General features: G+C 36.8%; 3 protein-coding genes across 3 annotated transcripts in view; all 3 read right to left on the minus strand.

The window, feature by feature from the left end:
- Nucleotides 1-3349: 3349 nt before the first annotated feature.
- On the minus strand, nt 3350-5650 carry LOC109860710. Its single transcript, XM_020439981.1, has 8 exons — nt 5432-5650; nt 4985-5104; nt 4791-4908; nt 4460-4724; nt 3968-4058; nt 3787-3860; nt 3507-3639; nt 3350-3406 (listed from the first exon to the last, which is right to left on the minus strand). Exons 1-8 carry the CDS (start codon nt 5648-5650, stop codon nt 3350-3352), a joined length of 1077 nt encoding a protein of 358 aa, XP_020295570.1.
- Nucleotides 5651-6419: 769 nt separating this feature from the next.
- Nucleotides 6420-12216, minus strand: LOC109860711. Its single transcript, XM_020439982.1, has 13 exons — nt 12073-12216; nt 11677-11796; nt 11467-11584; nt 11113-11377; nt 10876-10998; nt 10528-10618; nt 10236-10432; nt 9806-9938; nt 7970-8155; nt 7442-7887; nt 6949-7039; nt 6658-6800; nt 6420-6561 (listed from the first exon to the last, which is right to left on the minus strand). Exons 1-13 carry the CDS (start codon nt 12214-12216, stop codon nt 6420-6422), a joined length of 2199 nt encoding a protein of 732 aa, XP_020295571.1.
- A 1421-nt stretch (nt 12217-13637) lies between these two features.
- LOC109860712 overlaps nt 13638-18622 on the minus strand; it is a 13159-nt gene continuing 8174 nt past the window's right edge. The window contains exons 9-15 of the mRNA XM_020439983.1: nt 17474-17516; nt 15323-15584; nt 15017-15130; nt 14778-14868; nt 14546-14688; nt 13887-14019; nt 13638-13808 (exon numbers count right to left, since the gene is read on the minus strand). Of these exons, the coding sequence (XP_020295572.1) occupies nt 13752-13808; nt 13887-14019; nt 14546-14688; nt 14778-14868; nt 15017-15130; nt 15323-15584; nt 17474-17516 (843 nt within the window). The 3' untranslated portion in view covers nt 13638-13751. The remainder of the gene's footprint in view (nt 13809-13886; nt 14020-14545; nt 14689-14777; nt 14869-15016; nt 15131-15322; nt 15585-17473; nt 17517-18622) is intronic.

Below are 18622 nucleotides of genomic sequence, written 5' to 3' on the forward strand. Positions count from 1 at the left end.
TTTTTTGCCCCTTATTTCTATTCGAGACGCGGAGCGTTGCAGTACTACACAACTGGTGTAGCAAAGCACTTCTGATATAGTGATACATAAAAAAAGTAAAAGTAGAGCACGTCAAGAGATCAACAAAATAAACAAAGATTACAATATCTTTGACATAATAGTGAATTTCTAAGGTGTTTTAGATTTTATGTATACAGAAACAATGATTAAAAAAGAATGTAAGTTAATGAAGTTTGTTGTTTATTCGTTCGATGCTTTTGTACTACAATATTTTTTTCTACACTATTATTTTGAGAATTACACATTTTTGTTGTAAATCTATACTACTGTCCTTAAGATATCTTTTCACATGATAATATTTTGTTTCATTGAAAAAAACAATCAACTATCCTGGGTAGAAAGAAGCATCATAAAGTACGAAACTGACATGCTTATGAGCTGAAACAAAAAACAAAACCTTGTTCTAGAAAACCTCGATCTAAATAAACGAATGACGATATGATTTCGTTTGGAAATTTTGAGATACATTGGCGAATCCTTCCAACGATGGTGCGAACAAACCACCAACGGAAATCACGCAGTGTCGCGTTGTTCTTTGCATTACAATGCATAACAGTTTTTGCGCTTTCAACGATGCAGTGTACCAATTTGTGTTGTACCTACAATATATGCGTATATGAGAACAATTCGCTGCCTAAGAAATTTATTTTGATCCGCAACGTGTACACAACTTACATTCTATGAGACATTTCATTGCCCTGGTCGATTAAATACTGTCCTATATAGTTACAGAAAATCATGTACCATACGTGTCCGAGAATGAAAACAAGACTGGTGATTAAGTCGTAATATTTGTCAGATTTCAGAAGAACAGAAAACTGCCATACATAAAACCATACATAAACGATCAATATATTTGTGCACAAAAATAAACAGAGTCGACGTCTTAACATTGCGTTTCAATATGATATGACCGAAAAATCCATTGCTCGACGAATTACTGTGATTAAGTCAATAATTACTCACACGATAGAGATTGATACTCATCGAAATAACTCCCAACGGTAACAACACCATATATGCTAAGTGAAAGTTAGATGCCGACATTTCGACGAACCTTAAGAAACGATAAATAGAAATTAATTTGTTAATAATTCAATACTTTGGTTCATCATTCAACTTTGGTACACAATTTGAATAATAAAAGATATTCGAAAAACAGTTCACGAAAAATAAAGATTACAAACATAAATGCTTTCCTGTGTATTTCGACCGCACTGATTATCCCGCAGATCGAATTTCTTTTGACAGGAAACGCAACATCTTGCACTGATCTCTTCTGCAAAGCTTGTTCTATGCGAAAGCTGAAACTTGTAATACGTGACTACACACTTCTTGCAAACTTTAAAGGTTTTAAGTACTTGTTGCAGATGTGATGAGCAGAAACGAATTTTCAACATGGCTGCAACAAGTACCTGAGGGTTTTAAATAACTTCGTTCTCAATATTTTACTTGGCTATTTCGAATAATCCGCACGCGTGCTGTATGTACGACATATGAAGCGTCTCAGTAGCCGCTACTGTCGTAACTCCACTTAGAGCCACTAAGAAAATGTGAGACATAATCGGAGCGTAATACTTTTGCTGATCTACAAAGTACTCAGCCCTGATCGGAATGTGATATGAACGGGATTCGTTGGCTGCTGCCACGTCGAGTATGTAATTTGATAGAACTTGTAAGAAGATGCAGCCGCACACACATGCATATATGAACACTAATAGACGAAATAATAATCTTTAATCAATTGAAAAGAATTATAATTCTTATATTGCTTACAGGTTGCGCCTATTGTGATGAATCTTCCGAAAGCTGAATACTTTTTTATTATNTCAATCTCTTGCGCGTTATTCAACTCGTTCCAGTCGCATCGGATACGTTCCATGAGATCTCGCATCTAGCTCAATAATAACGATTTTCTTCAACATTTGTAATGAAAACATTTTCTCGACAAGAAACGCACTCACCTTCTTTANGTTGAAACAAAGCACGTTATATTTTAATGTGTACGCTAGCCATGGGATTGTGAACGCGAGGACATGTAAAAGGACATCCACGTTGTACTCGGATGTGATGAAAGTTGTAAGCTAAAAGTGACAATATTTTCTTCTGTTTTCCAGTCTTAAGTTTATGCTAACGCTATGAACTGTTGTATTTAAGCTAACAAATAGCTTCAAAAAGATTATTAAGAATGTAAAGTGACAATGAAGCAAGTCATTGAAGTTTTTTAAAAAGTGATAGTTTGTCATAAATAAAATAGTAAATTATATAAACAGTACGATAATAAAATATATAAAGGTGGAAGAGAAGTAAAAGATATATATGTAAAAACAAGTTGGAAAATAGAGTAGCTTGTACACCTGAACTATTACGCTTGTGAAAAGTAACACAGTCGTAAATGTTATCACAATTTGCCTGGAAGTAGATTCTTGATACGGCCACAAGCCGATAATTAGAAGTAAGATTCGATTAACTGTATAATAACTTTGCGCCGTGCAACTTTGCCATCTCCGAGCGAGCGTCGCGACACAACTGTGCCGTATTTCTTTCCACGAGGTATCGCTTACGGCCGGCAGCATGTTTTATCGTGGATTATAAAGTCGCATTTTTATTTGAAATAGCGCGGCAATAATACGCGAAATTACAGTAAAGTGTCAAATTATAGCTCACACTCGCCTAGCGTCACCACTAACACAAAACAGAAAAAAAAAACGCTATTCACTCATCTGCCCGATGTGTAACTAATTATCTTTTCCCCATAGTATCGTCACATATGTGCATTTTCACGCTCGTCCCTTGCGTTCGATCGACGCAAGCGCAATTGCTTTCGCGCATTTTTTGCGTCCCTTCATTTCCATTCGGGATGCGAAGCATCACAGTTCGCAGTGCCGTGGAAATAAATTGTTTACTGAATCAGAGGTGGGTGGTATATAATATATGTGTGTTTTATACATATGTATATATATTCATATTATAAATATACATGTAATAACCGCAAAAGAAATCGTAACATTGTAGAAGGATACTAAATTAAAGAATTTAATTAAATGGTATAATAGTCAATTACTGCGATTTTCTGCATAAACGTGATAAACCAAAATTAATGAATAACTATGGTTAGTTTTTCGATGCTCTTGTATTACGATATTCGAGTTTGAAAAATCAAACTAGTATTTTAAAGAACTACATGTTTCCGACTTAAAGACATACATAAACTAAAGATTACATAAACTTTTCAAATATTTTGTTTTGTTTTGAATAGTGATATTTTGTTGCTGTGAGAAAAAAATATTCAGCTATCCTGGATAGAAAGAAGTACCATAAAATACGAAACTGACGTGCTCATGAGCTGGAAACAAAGACCTTATTTTATACAAAATTTAAATCTTAATCAACGAATCTCATCAATAAACGAACGACTGTATATGATCTTTTAAAGTTCGAGTTACCATGGCAAACCCTTCGAACGATGGAGCGAACAAACCACCAATGGTAATAACGCAGTGTCGCATTGTTCTTTGCATTACAATCCATAACAGTTTCTGCGCTTTCAACGACGTAGTGTACCATTTTGTATTGTACCTACAAGATATGCGTATATGAGAACATTTCGCTGCCTAAGAAATTTATTTTGATCCGTAACGTGTACACAACTCTTACATTCTATGAGACATTTCATTGCCCTGGTCGATTATATACTGTCCTATATAGTTACAGAAAATCATATACCATATGTGTCCAAGGACGAAAACGAGACTGACGACCAATTCATAATAATTCTCGGACTTTAGTAGATAAGACAACTGTCACACACAGATAAACAATACACTTTCGCAAAGAAATAAACAGTGCCATCGGTTGTATACGTTACGTTTCGATAATCAAGCAATTGAGCTCAACAAATACTCACACGATAGAGATTAATGCTCATTGACGTCACTCCCAACGGCAATAGTACCATGTACGCCGATTTAAAATTTTCCGCAGTCATTTCGACGAACCTTGAATAACGATAAAATATAAAAAAAGAAATATTTAACGTCTTATTTCTCTATAAATGTGATGTAAGACAAATATAAGACAATACTATTTTATATTTAACAGACAATTCACAAGAAGTAATAATGATTACGAACGCAAATGCTTTTCTCTGTATATTGACCGCACTGATTATCCCGCAGATCGAGTTTCTTTTGACAGGAAACGCACCGTCTTGCTTCGAACTCTTCTGCAAAGCTTGTTCTATGCGAAAGCTGAAACTTATAATACATGGCTACACAATTCTTGAAATCTTTTAAAGATCTTGGGTACTTGTTGCAGATGTGATGAGCAGAAACAAATTTTCAACATGGCTGCAACAAGCACCTGAGAGTTTTAAATAACTTCGTTCTTAATATTTTACTTGGCTATTTCGAATAATCCGCACGCGTGCTGCGCGTACGACATAAGGAGCGTCTCAGTGGCTATTACCGTCATAAATCCACTCAGAACGAACAAGAAAATGTGAGACATAATCAAAGCGTAATACTTTTGCTGATCTACAAAGTACTCAACCTTGATCGGAATTGGACGTGAACGTGATTCGTTGGCTGCTGTTACGTAATCGAGTATGTAATTTAATATAACGTGTAATAAGATGTAGCCGCACAAAGATGCACACATGAACACTACGACACACAAAATAAGTATCTTTAATCAGTTGAAAATCAATTAGAATCCCTGTTATTGCTTACAAACGGTGCCTATTGTGATGAATTTTCCGAAAGCTGAGTACTTTTTTATTATCTCAATCTCTTGGGCGTTATTCAATTCGATCCAGTCGGATCGGATACGTTCCATGATATCTCGCAACTACGCTCAACAAATACCGATTGTTATTATTGACATTCTTGACGGAAGTATCTGCTTGACGAGCGAGCACACTCACCTTCTTTACGTTGAGGCAAAGCACGTTATATTTCAATGTGTACGCTAGCCATGGGATGCAGTGCGCAGAAACATGCAAAAAGACATCCACGTCGCACTCGGTTGTGACGAAGGTTGTAAGCTGAAAATGACACGTTTCTCTATTTTCCGATCTCACTTCCGTCAAGCTAACACTGTGAACTCTTGTTTCAAACTCGAATAATTTTGCAGAGAGTATTAAAAATATAAACAACAATGGAAATTCAATACATATATCGTTAAATTTTATAAACAGTTGTTGTTTTTAATTTATTGCCAAAAACAAATTATCTATCCTTTGTAACAAGTAACATCTGTAAAAATGTACTTCGTATTTTGTTTCCTATTTATTTACATTTACTTCTTGTAAGTAGTATTAAAGTTGAAAGAGAATTAAAGAACAAATTTAAAACTAGAGTGACTTTTACACCTGAATTACTATGCTTGAGAAAAGCACCACGGTCATAAATGTAATCACGATTCGTCTGGAACTGGATCCTTGATACGGCCACAGACCGATACTTAGGAGTAAAATGCGATTAATCGTGTAGTAGCTATGCGCCATGCAACTTTCCCATTTCTGATCGAGCGTCGCGACGTAATTGTAACGTGTTTCCTTCCACTGGATATCTCTCAGATCCGGCAGCATGTTTTTGTTGTGTAGATTATAATTTCGCACTCTTTTCACGCGTTCGAAATAGCTCGGCGATAATTCGCAAAATTGCGGTGTATCAAATTACAGCTCACATTTGTTTAGCGTTACCACCAACACAAAGCACGAAAAAAAAAAAAAATATATACTATTACGCACCTGCACGGTGTGTAACTAATTTTCTTTTCCCCACGGTATCGTCACATTTGTGCATTTGCACGCTCGTCCTCTTGCGTTCGATCGACGCAAGCGCAATCGTTTTCGCGCATTTTTCGCGTCCCTTCATTTCTATTCGAAACGCGTAACGTGGCAGTACTAGGCTGCCAACTTGTGTAATGAAGCAGTGAGCCGATAGAGTGACAACGTAATTCAAATAGCAAAGGAAATTGCTCGTAGCGCAGCAAAAGATGAACAAAAATTAAAGATTATATTATCGGTAATGTGACATTAATTTTCTACGTTTTTAATTTATGAACACAGTGAGTTTAATAATACAGACTTGTTTGCTTGTTGTCTTCTGTATTACGATAAGTGAATATGCAACTAATATTCTCTAGAGAGTAACACATTTCTATTGTAAAGCTTTACATACGTAAATTGTTCTTTTAAACGAAGATATTTCGATATTCGAAAGAACAATCAACGATCCTGGACAGAAAGAAGCATCATAAAATACGATACAGACATGCTCGTAAGCTGAAACAAACAAATCTTGTTCCAGATAATCTGAATCTATAGATAAACGATCATATGATTTTTGCAAATCTCATGATACCCCGGCAAATCCCTCTAACGACGGAATGAACAAACCACCAAGTATGAGCACGTATTGTCGCATCGTTCTTTGCATAACAATACATATTAGTTTCTGCACCTTCAACGACGCTCTGTACCATTGTGTTTCGTATCTACAAAATACGCGTATGCATGTGAAAATTTGTTTTTTTTTCTTTTTGCCATCTAAGAGATGTATTTTTATTTAACAACATACGCGCATTGCTTACGCTTTGTCAAACATGTTGCCGCTATGGTCGATCACTATCTGTCCTATATAGTTGCAGAAAAGCATAAAAATGAAATGACCGAGAATAATCATGGAGCAGATGATTAACTCGTAGTAATCTTCGGACTTTAGTAGATAAGAAAACTGCGATACAGACAATTGAATTTTGCGAGCGAATAAACTTCGAGTCTTTGAGTTTAATATATCGCGTACGTAGCGGCAGCGTGTAAACGCTCGATAAACGCTTAATTAAAATTTAAACATTATCAAAGAAGAGTCGAGAAATACTCACGCGATAGAGATTGATGCTCAACGACATCACTCCTAACGGCAACAGCATCATGTACGCCCACTTAAAACTTGTCATCGCCATATCGACAAACCTTGAATGTGTATAAAATATAAAGAAATTTCTTTATGTTGTAGCGATGTGTCACTTAAATTTCACACACAGAGATATGAAATTCCAAAGTGAATTCGCGAAAAGTAATATTATATTGATTACGAACGTGTATGCTCTCCTCTGCGCATGGACCGCACTGATTATCCCACTTATCGAAGTTTTTTCATCAAGAGAAGCGACATCTTGCAGCGAGTTTGTGTGCAAAGCTTGTTTTATGCGGTAACTGAAATCGATGACAATACTTGCAAACCTCAATGGCTCTTTCGTGCTTGTTGCAGATGTGATAAATAGTAAAAAAAAAAAAAAAAAAACGAAAACTTTGACGCGACTGCAACAAGTGAAACTGGACTAGATGAAAATAATTTAATTCTCAAAAGTTTACTTGGCTATTTCGAACAATCCGCACGCGTGTTGCATGTACGACATAAAAAGCGTCTCGGTGGCCACCAGCGTGCTAAGTCCGCTCAGAGCCAGAAGAAAAAGGTGCATCACAATGAAAGAGTAATACTTTTCCTGATCCACAAAATACTCGGCCAAGATCGGAATTCGTCGTATACGGGATTCGTTCGCTGTCGTTGCGAGATCGTACAAATAATTCGATATTATCTGCACGACGACGAAGCAGCTTATACTCGTGTACATGAACACTACGGCAAAACGAATGTCTTTATACGAGTTCGGAAAAATTGTTGTTCGGAAGTGTTGCTTACAAGTTACGCCTGTTGTCATGAGTTTTCCGACAGCTGAGTATTTTTTTATTATTTCAATTTCCTGAGCGTTACTGAACTCGTTCCAGTCGCATCGCACACGTTCCATGAGGTCGCGCATCTACGCACAACAATAACGCGACTGTGTTCATCGATACTTTTTTGAGCGCGATTATATTCGATTTCGAAATATACGCGCTCACCTTCTTTACGTTGAAGCAAAACACGCTATATTTCAATGTATATCCCATCCATGGTACGCTGTACGCGAGAACGTGCAAAAGAATGTCCACGTTAAACTCGTTCGTGATGAAACTCGTGAACTGAAAGTGATATTTTCCTCCAGCCATTCTTACGTTCACGCTAACGCTATCTAACTGTTTTTCGAGCTAGATTAGCTTTGAAAAGATTAGTGAAAATATAAAGACACACATATCTACATATTTTTTATATCGTTACACATTCTCATTTCTCCTTTACAATTACTAGTATTAAACAAGTGGAAGAATAACGACCAGGAAAGAAGTGCTTGATGTAAAAAAACAAAAACAAAAAAAAAATGAAAAAAAAAGAGTGACTTTCACACCTGAATTACTATGGCGAAGACAAGCGCCACGGTTGTTAATGTTATCACAATTCGCCTGGAATTGGTTCCTTGATACGGCCACAAGCCGACACTTAGAAGTAAGATTCGGTTAATTGCGTAATAACTATTCGCCATGGAGTCTTCCCATCTCTGTGCGAGCATCTCGTCGCGTTTGTGACGTATTTCCGTTCGCGTGGTATCGCTTGGAGTCGGCATGTTTTATTTTAGAAAATATATAATTTCGCAATTGCACATGTAAAAAATAGCGCGTGTACGATAATGCGCGAAAATTACGATAAAAAGCAACAAAAAGTATATCTCATATCTGTCTGGAGTTTTCGCCACAACAGAGCGTGAAAAAAAAAAAGTTATTATCCATTTGCGAGGCGTGAAACTAATTATCTTTTTCTCACTGGAATCGTCACTGTTGCGCCGCGTTCGATCGACGCAGGCGCAATCGTTTTCGCGCATTTTTCACGTTCATTTCAATTCGAGACGCGAAGCGTTGCAGTATATCCCACGCGAGCAAATTGTGTACTTACGGAAGCCGCGCTCATACAGTGACATATTTAACAGAAGAGCTCGTAGTACGACAAACGAAAAAAAAAACACTTGAGATATGTAATAACCGTAATGTAACATTACAAGTTACTACGTTTTTATTTTGTGTCAACAAGTTATCAGATTTATTGTTAATACAATAAGTTTGTGTTTTGTGCGTGTGTACGGTGTTCATACTTTGTATTACAATAAGCGCTAAAGAGTTACACTTTTGTATCGTAAAACTTTGTATTGTATTTTCAAGTGTTTTTTAAATAATAGAATTTTTTTAAAAATAAAAACAATTAACGATCTTAGACAGAAAGGATCATCGTAAAGTGCGAATTTACGACACACTCGTGAGCTAAAACAGATATCGCATGTTAAAAAAAAATCGATATCCGTATAAAAATTTTTATCTAAGTCTATATCTTTATCCAGAGAAAAGACTGCGTTTAAAAATTAAACAAAGTTTGAAACATTTTGACGACACCTTTGCACACAAATTCTCTAAATAAAATGTAACAAACAAATTATGAGCTCGCAGCTTGTCACATCGCGCGCTTTAAAGCAGAGCGCGATATGTTAATATTTCGCGATATTTTTTAACGAGAAAACGTGAGAGTCATCAGATCAGTTTTGTTTTTTTTGTGTTACGATTATATTTGCGTTAAAAATGTTTCAGCGCTTCTAATAAGCTCGCAGTTACATTGTGCAAATAAAAAAGTTTCTATGTACGTTCTATTTTCAACAAAAAATTTGTTTTTACGATAAATTAACGGAATAAATCACCATGAAGTAGGAGAGAGACATGCTCGAGAGCTGGAAACAATTGTATTTTGAAATTTATCCGAGAGAAGAGAATATGTTTGAGAGATTACCGGTGTGGTATTATATTTATTGAAGACCGTACCGTGGCGAATCCTTCTAACGACGGAATGAACAAGCCACCAATCACGATTGTGCAATTCCGCGTGCTCCTTTGCATCACAAGCAGCAATAATTTCTGCACTTTCAAAGGTGCCATGTACCACCGCACGTTGTATCTGCATAAAATAATCACGTCGTTAGAAAACTCGAACTCGAATTTCAACACAAGGCTCTTACCTCCATCCGTGTCCCCAATATAAGACGAATTCTTAAATTTTCTCTAATACGTGTATTGAGATCTCCGCAAGTTCTCGATCATCAATCGCGAAGAATATAGCAATTTTTTAAATACTTATCTACTTTTTTTTTTTACATCGTTTTTTCCTCCACTTCAACAGAATTGAAGAGAATTGAACGAGATTCTTTGCGGCTCGTTCGAGAACTTGGAGATCTCGCCGCGTTGTATTACTCACATTCTGTGAAATACATCGCCGCTATGATCGATCACCTTCTGTCCCAGATAGTTGCAGAAGAAAAGGTGCCAGAAGTGACCGATGACGAAGAGAAAGATGTGGATTATCTCGTGATACTCGTCGGTCGTTATCAGTCGAGAGAGCTGCACAGATGGCGATTGCAACAGAGGATATGGTATGTACACGTAGATGTGCGTCTGTGCGATACATGAGGCCGAAAACGCGTTTAATTGCTCGGCCTGGTCAGCTGCGGGCGGTAAGTGTAACGTGGTACGTCAAAATGATTACTCACGCGATATAGATTAACGCTCAGCGACAAGACGGTCATCGGCAGCGCCAGAAAGTACGCGATCGTGAAATTCGCCTTCGACATTTCGATGAACCTTGAATAAACGAGATAAGATAATTTGCGCTCTTTTTTTCTTTTTTTAGCGCATTTATTATCGATAATTTAATTTATTATTTATATCGAAAAACAGAAGAAAATTTCAATAATAGAGAGAGTATCAAGGATACAATAGTAAAAAGAAATAAGAAAAAAGCACAAAATTGTAAATATAATCCGTCGACGAGGCGACTCGTGAATAAATGAAGAAACGTTATTTTGTCTTAAAAAAACAAAATTAAGACAAAAACGAACTCGATTGCTTTCCTGTGTATGTCGACCGCGCTGATTATTCCTCGACACGTAGCGGAGTTTCTCTCGGCTGCCGCCACCACACCCTTCGCCACGCTCTTGTGCAACGCTTGTTCAATGCGACAACTGCGAAGAGCGCGTGTAAGATCGGTTAACAACAGTTTGTTTGTTTGTTTGTTTGTTTGTTTGTTTTTTTTTATCTACATAATTATCTCACTCATTTCTCGAAACGCGCATTACCTCGCTATTCGGAACAGTCCGCACGCGTGATGCGCGTAGGACATGTAAATCGTCTCGGTGGCGAGCATCGTGGTCAGACCGCACAGAACGATGCAGAATATGTGCAACATGATCGGCACGAAGTATCGCTCCTGATCCACAAAGTACTCGGTCACGGCCGGCAGTTCTCGCGGTCGAGATTCGTTCGCGGCCGTTGCCGAGTACAGAACAAAATTGAACACGAGCTGCAGCAGAAAGAATCCGAGCATCGACATGTAGATGAGCACTGAAACGGAGACGGAATCATAATTCGGATCGGTTTACAGCGCGCGAAAAAAAAAAAAAAGAAAAAATTAATCCGAATATGTTGCTCACGTATGGACAGCAGTGTGATGAACCTTCCCATGGCCGAATAACTCTTTATTATTTCGATCTCCCGCGCGTCATTCAGCGCGCTCCAGTCATACCGCACCCGGTCCATAAGATTTCGCATCTACACTCATTAGTGACGATTACGAAAATAATGTGTGTGTGTGTGTGTGTGTGTGTCCGAAACGGACGAACGTTTGACTTGACTTCTCTCACCTTCTCTATGTTCAAGCAAAGAACATTGTATTTTACTGTGAAAGAGAGCCACGGAATACTGTACGCTACGATCTTGAGAAAAAGATCCATGTCGACCTGCGTCGTGATGAAGGTCGTGAACTGAAAGTTACATTTCTTTCCAGCTCTACTTCGCATCCTCTCTCTCGTGTGATTACAAACATAAATATTTATTTAAACATAAGAAAAAAGATTCGCGGAAGATTAATTACTCGGATGCGCAAAATGCATTCAATTATAAAAATGATAAATTCTAAATCGATTTTGCGCTCGCAAAGTTTATTGCACCGAATAGAGCGACGATAAAAAAAAAAAAAAAGAAGAAGAAGCAAAGCGGATTGATAAGTCGCAGATAAAAATTGAGGAAGATTGTCGTACCTGACACACTATGCTCGATATGAGCACTATGGTTATAAGTGTTATCAGAACGCGTCTGAGACCGGTCCTCTGATACGGCCACAGGCCGACAGATAACAACAGAATCCGATTTATCGCGTAATAACTGTTTATCGAGCCGCTCATCTCGACGCGACGACTATCGCGACGCGTTTGCGTCGAATTTTTCTTCTTTGCGCTACACTCCGCATTTCTATTATTCTATTTTTGCAATTTTGCGCCATCCCCGAGTGTTTCCGCGCTCGAAAATATCGCGCTAATACCGCGCGAAATTGCAAAATTGTGCCGAGTAACTCGCGCAAATTACAATCCTCCCTCGCGGCTTTTATTCGTTCGCCTTCGGGTCGCGCGGGAACGACGAAAAGAAGAGAAGTCATTATTTTCCGGAGGTGTGCGACCGATTATCTTTTTCTCATCACGTCGTCGCGTCATACGGTATTTGCGCTCTTTGTTGTTCGATCGACGCACGCGCAATCGCAAAGTCGCTTTCAACGTCGTTTCCGACGTCCCGTCATTCTCGTTCGGCGCGCGAAACGTTCCGGTGCTTCTTTCGAGACGACGCGCGCGCAAAATAGCGCGCTGACATGTTAAACGTGGTCGTGCCGTGATTAACCGGAGACTTGTTACACGATTATAATCGTGGGAACGTAACGATGCGTGCTTCGGAGCAGACGGTAGGTAGAGGTATACGTTCAGCGAAGTAAGGAGGTAAACCGGATTGTGCAAAATTTATTCTGCTTTGTGCCCGGGAGAAGCCCAATCTAATTTCCGCCTCGTCTTTGTTCCTTCGTATATTCTAAAATATCCGTGTATTTTTCCACATTTTCCGCACAAAAAAAAAACTTGTAAATAACGCCGTCGTGAATAAGACAAAAAATAGAAAATGTGGAAATCGGATCCAAAGATGAAAGAATGTTGGTACGCATTTTACCGCGGTTACGAAAGCGACGTGAAATTGCGTGGGAATTCTTCTCTCACGTACTTTCGCGCTCTTTGTTTTCTATTGCGTACTTTGTCCCGGCGAGAAAACAGAAAAAAAACCAAGATACTCGCAAATTGTCTGTTGCGAGAAAAATCGTCCAGTTTAATCGTCATCTCTGTTCTCGTCGAGAAACAAATACGTTCCCGTCAATTATTAAAGACGACATTTTTTTCTTACGCGTATTACACGTATTACATGTAATGCACACGCACGTATATAGTTTTGCTTCATCATTGTATTTTATCGTATATCTTTTGTACAGTTGCATTTTATCGTATAATTTTCGCGCGCAAATTAATTAATGTTGATCACTCTCCTTAATTAACAAGCAGATGGATGGTTTACAGTCCGTTGCTCCTTTGGTCGTCAATCAATAAAGGTACGTTTGAAATTTAATGAATTATATTAAACGACGTAATTTATTGAAAACGGCCACCTGTTGAAATTCTTCTAATTTCTGCGACTAAGAGGAACCGGAGGAAGGGGAGGAAGAATCGAAGCGACGCCGCGCGATGACAAATTCATATTTAGAAATTTGTTTCGTGACGATCAAAACTGTATATTTATCATCGGATACGTACTACAGTGAATCTTAAAAAGAACAGAATAAAGTTGTTGGTTACATCGTCGTTTGATTGCCAGAGCTGATTGGAGAAAAGCGTCGTATTGTGCACATTGATTAAGGATGTTGCACCGACCAAAGAACCGTGAAATAAGACAAAGAGACGTTCATGATCTGAAATTATAGATCCGTTTGTGTAATAACAACGGATTTTTTTTTTTTTTCTATGTTGTTTTAGTAGATTTTTATTACCGAAGCAAAGAATTCGAGCGAGCCCTCGATCACACCCAATATTTGAAATTTATAACCTTTCGCGTTTCGTTGCATCATAATAGCGATCGTTTTTTGCAATTGTAGAGGGACAGAATACCACGACAATTGGCATCTATTATTTTGTTAAACAAAATTGTGTTATTATTTAAACAACTGTGACTGTTTAATATGTTTTTTTCAATATTATTTGAAATTATTATGGCTACTTTGTATCAATTGAATGAAAACAATGTTCAATAAATCGTATTTCGGACATGAAACGTTCACGTTACTATGTTCGTGTTATAAACGTGTAGGCACAGAGGGAGCGGCCTTCGATCATCCCCCTGCCTACACGCTTACAGCACGAACAAAAAATAACAGAAAGAGCAGTTATCTTAAGATGTCGAAAAACGAAAATTTCTTAAAGAAATTTGTTTTGTTTCTAACTTTTTATAATGAACAATGAGGCTAAAACCTTTACATTGTTTACTCAGGGACATGTTCTTGACAACATGTGTCAAGATCAAAGTCTCATCGGAGCATCCTCACCCTATACTGAACATTTACCAAATGTATCTGCGACTTCTGTCAATAAAATTGTGAAAAGCGATAAATTAAACGGAATGTATATTTGAATTGAAAAATTGAGTACTCACATTTCATCATATATGTCAAAGCTGCTGTTTGTTATTAATTGCGACGCGAGATTGCTAAAAAACATGTAAACGAAGTGAGCGATAACCAACATTCCGACCAAGAAAAACTCTTCCAAATTCTTTTCGTATCCTGCTTGAGAAAACTGAGCGTGTACAAAACAAACTTTTGTCATTTGTCGAGTTAATTGTCAGCATTATCGACGATTATCCGCTCGGTTCACGAAGTACTCACACGAAGCAGGTTGATGCTCAGGGAACATATGCCCATTATCAGCAAGAAAAAATAACACATTTCAAAGCAGTCGTTGAACAAATTGCACAATCTGTAACGACATTTTCCGTCGTGAATAGAATTCTTAGAAAATCATCAATTTCGCTCGTTTGTTGTTTCAAAATATTTCGTTCAAAAATTCGATTGATTTATTCTAATCTTGTCGCGCGATTAATCGCAAAAATCACTAACATACGTACCCGAGGGCCTTGTTTTGAATGACTATCGCTTTGACTAAGTTGGCGTGATATATCTTGCTCTTTTCCGAGATGGAAATGCGCAGTTCGCAGTCAAACGCGTGTTCTATGCGAAGTCTGCAAGAGAACGAAGTGCAGTTTTAATTGACAAATAAGACGATGCGAAGCATCGCGGAAAAATATCACGGGAAAATGTCTCGCTAAGAAAAAAACTAGTACCACGATGTAAAATTAACAGACGCAACGGCACGGTGCTTCGCGAAAATTCCAGCTAAACTTTTGTTTTTCTCATGTTTTTTTTTTTTATACCTGGCGATTTGGAACAATCCGCTAACGTGCTGTAAGCATATCGCGCAAAACAATTCCGTGCCCAGTATCGTGGTTGTTTCCAGAGAAAGCGCCACCATCATGTGAACCATTATCGGATAGAAGTACTTTTCCTGATCGAAGAACAACACGGCTACGCCCAACAGACGTACAGGACGCGACTTGTTCAAGGGAATGATTGCGTCGAGGATTTTCGGCGAACTTTGTACCGTAATGAACACGAATATGAAAGTGTAGAATATTACTGGAAAAAAAAAAAAAAACAAAAAAAAACTGATCAAATCGAAAGAGCAAGTATGTTGTTTCTTTAACGTAAATTGTGATAAAACACGTTTTCTCACATATTATAATATTGAAAAACAGACTTGTGAAGTTGGCATATTTTTTTAAAATTTTTATTTCCTCTTTGCGCTTTATCATCATCCAATCGTATTCCAGTTGAATTATTATATTTTTTATCTATCACATTTTCGATAATAATTACTGACTTCTTATGTTACACTTAAAATATTTTTATAAAATGTTCCGAGCGAAATCAATAAACTTACACCATCGGATTTCAACACAAACGTCGCATATTTGCATGAGAACACTAGACAGGGCACGGCAAACGATAAAATTCGAAAAACGGTGGCAAAATCATTTCTGCAAGTTATGATTTTGGCAAACTGAGAAAAGAAACAATATTTCGTAATAAAGAATTCTGAAAAACTTGAAACTTGACATTTTTAATCGTATATACATGTCGATTTTAATATTTTAATACATTCACAAAATGTTATTTATCAAAACACGTATGAATTTTTTCCGCAACAAAAAAATGTTGAAGACTGATTTGGCTAAATTGTTTTCACGTGTACGGAAACGGAATTAAAATAAAAAACAAAAACAAGATACAAAAGGTTACCTGCAAGCCTATAGAAAATGCGAGCATCAGAGCGAAAAATATTCTCTGAACGAGTCCGAACATCGATTTGTTAAGCGGCCACAAACCGATTGCGAGTAGCATTATTTTCGGGAGCTTGAAATGACGCTCGTAGATCATTTTTGTTCGACGGTTGAGACACGACAGCGCGGAAGATGTCGAGGAAGCTCGCGCAACACCACGTCCTCATATTTTATTAAAGACTCTCGCATTTTTCGTTTCGAATTTTGCCGCACTTTACTTCGATTAGTATTATGTTGTTTTGAGGAGATAACACGTCGCAAATAGCAGCGAACAAATTTATCTTTAGGGACAGCGAGAGAAAAAAGTCTGATAATTGGCGGATCGATACGCCTTACTTACCAAGACTGTTCCGGTAAATTGTCGCGAAAATATATCAAGCAAGGGGAAAATGTTATTTCGCGACATGTGCGGGAATTATATTATTGAAGTAATTTATCGTAAAAAAAAACTTTTCTCTCTGAAGGTTGACGCAGGCGCTTTAGTTGTATCGCACTGACAGTCGTTCCCCTCAGTTCTGCTCGGTTGAATGTGGATGTTACATTCTAATTCAGCTCGCTAGTTGAACGGCTATAAAGTCACCGACTGTGAACGAGAATAATGCATCGTTCGACAAATAGAAGTCGAACAGAAAGAACGTCCGAGTCGGAATATCTATCGTAAATCGTGCAACAATTGCGAAAGCGGAATGAGAGACATTGTGATTCACCAACATATTCGAGATTAGCATTTTCTATGGGATATTCAATTAAAACAAAAACTTGTTTAAGTAAGTTCTTTAATTAAACAATTCTTTGAAAATATATCGTTCCAAACAACGCGTAGCTTTGCGTTTTCGTTCTTTGCGTATTCGTTCGTGCGTCTAGAAATTTTCAAGAAACTCCATCGCTTATGTAGTTGATTTGTACAGTCGATTATATGGAGCAGAAAATTGTGACTGTAAAGAGAATCAGATTCACGGCCTACACTATAGATATTACTATCCACTACTCTCACACGCAATATCTCTCATAAACAAGCATAGTTATTACATTAATGTAAAAATATAATCAGTTACTTTATCAAAACCTAAAAAAAAAACTTAATATAAACCTTAAAAATCTAAATTTTAAACAATTTTGTTTTCGACGACATAAAAAATAATTTTTTAATAAATAGAAGTATAAAAGTAGGTGTGTCGTACTTACTTGCAACAAGTATCGTAAATAGTTTTCCTGTGTTGGCATGTTTCTGTATTATATCGATTTCTTAAATTGTCTAATCAAATGTTTCAGTTGTTCCGCATAATTCTCGACAGTATGCTAATCATTTTATATATTTATTTGTGCACAGGTCTATAAGAGAATTGTGATATCGTATAATAAACTATAAACAATATAATATCCCAATATGATATAAAATGTTACTTTAAATAATTTGATTGCGCATTAAAATAACCTATTATTGTGCGAACTTACATTTCGCATAACTGTAAAAAAAGTAAAATATTTAATAGCAAACAGTATAATCATAACACAAGTAGATAGCACTTCCAGACAAAAGTAAAAATTATATTCCGAAATAATTAATTTATCACTTTTGAAAGAAACGCTTTGCGTTAGTGTACTTTTCTATAAATAAATTATATACAATCAAAAACATCTTTATATACATAAAAAAATATATAGTCTAAAAGAACAAAACCGTGTGTGAAAAGTATATGAACCGCGCGCGTGTAAAATGTATTATAATTAATTTAAGTTGCAAAGCACATGCACTGGGTGATCCTTGCCATTGTATATATTGATTACAATGATATATTGATTAGATTTTAAATAAACACCACTCAACAATTTTTTAAATAAAGCACTTGTACGTGTATGATTGTAAACAAATATAAACGAGATATATGTATATCAGTACTGATACCTTGAATTGTATATGATTGATGGTGGAATTATTATATGGCCAGAGTCCAATCGATGACAAAAGAATGTAGGCAGGTCTACAATGTCGCATGTCGAAGAATTTTATCCTGAATGAAACATCGCTGAACACATTCATAGTTTATAGACGTTTTTTTCTCTGAGCATCTACTTACGCTAACGCGGTGTAAATAGATGTAACGATAGCACAAATACAACAATAACGATAACAACAAACGTATATTGAAAATTGTATTTGAAATAACAGCGTGAAAAAAAGTACCGTTTGGCATATTTACAATTAATTAATAAAAACAAAAAAAGGAAAAATATATATATCTTTCGAGAAAAAAACTAAATAATTGTCACTTTGTGATAAGAGCGCAAGATGACGAGTAAATTGCTGTAATTTACAATTAAGCAATTACATAT

Source organism: Pseudomyrmex gracilis, unplaced genomic scaffold (genome assembly GCF_002006095.1).
Source record: "Pseudomyrmex gracilis isolate BER0280 unplaced genomic scaffold, ASM200609v1 scaffold_453, whole genome shotgun sequence".
NCBI classification, from domain to species: domain Eukaryota; kingdom Metazoa; phylum Arthropoda; class Insecta; order Hymenoptera; family Formicidae; genus Pseudomyrmex; species Pseudomyrmex gracilis.

Coding starts and splice junctions, on each gene's coding strand:
- LOC109860710 (XM_020439981.1), bottom strand. CDS start 5,650: ATGCTGCCGGATCTGAGAGATATCCAGTGGAAGGAAACACGTTACAAT. Junction 4,725..4,790: donor CATCACAATAGGCACCGTTT/GTAAGCAATAAC, acceptor TGTGTGTCGTAG/TGTTCATGTGTGCATCTTTG. Junction 4,059..4,459: donor GGATTATTCGAAATAGCCAA/GTAAAATATTAA, acceptor TCGTTATTCAAG/GTTCGTCGAAATGACTGCGG.
- LOC109860711 (XM_020439982.1), bottom strand. CDS start 12,216: ATGAGCGGCTCGATAAACAGTTATTACGCGATAAATCGGATTCTGTTG. Junction 10,619..10,875: donor ATACACAGGAAAGCAATCGA/GTTCGTTTTTGT, acceptor CGTTTATTCAAG/GTTCATCGAAATGTCGAAGG. Junction 6,562..6,657: donor GGCAACATGTTTGACAAAGC/GTAAGCAATGCG, acceptor CGTATTTTGTAG/ATACGAAACACAATGGTACA.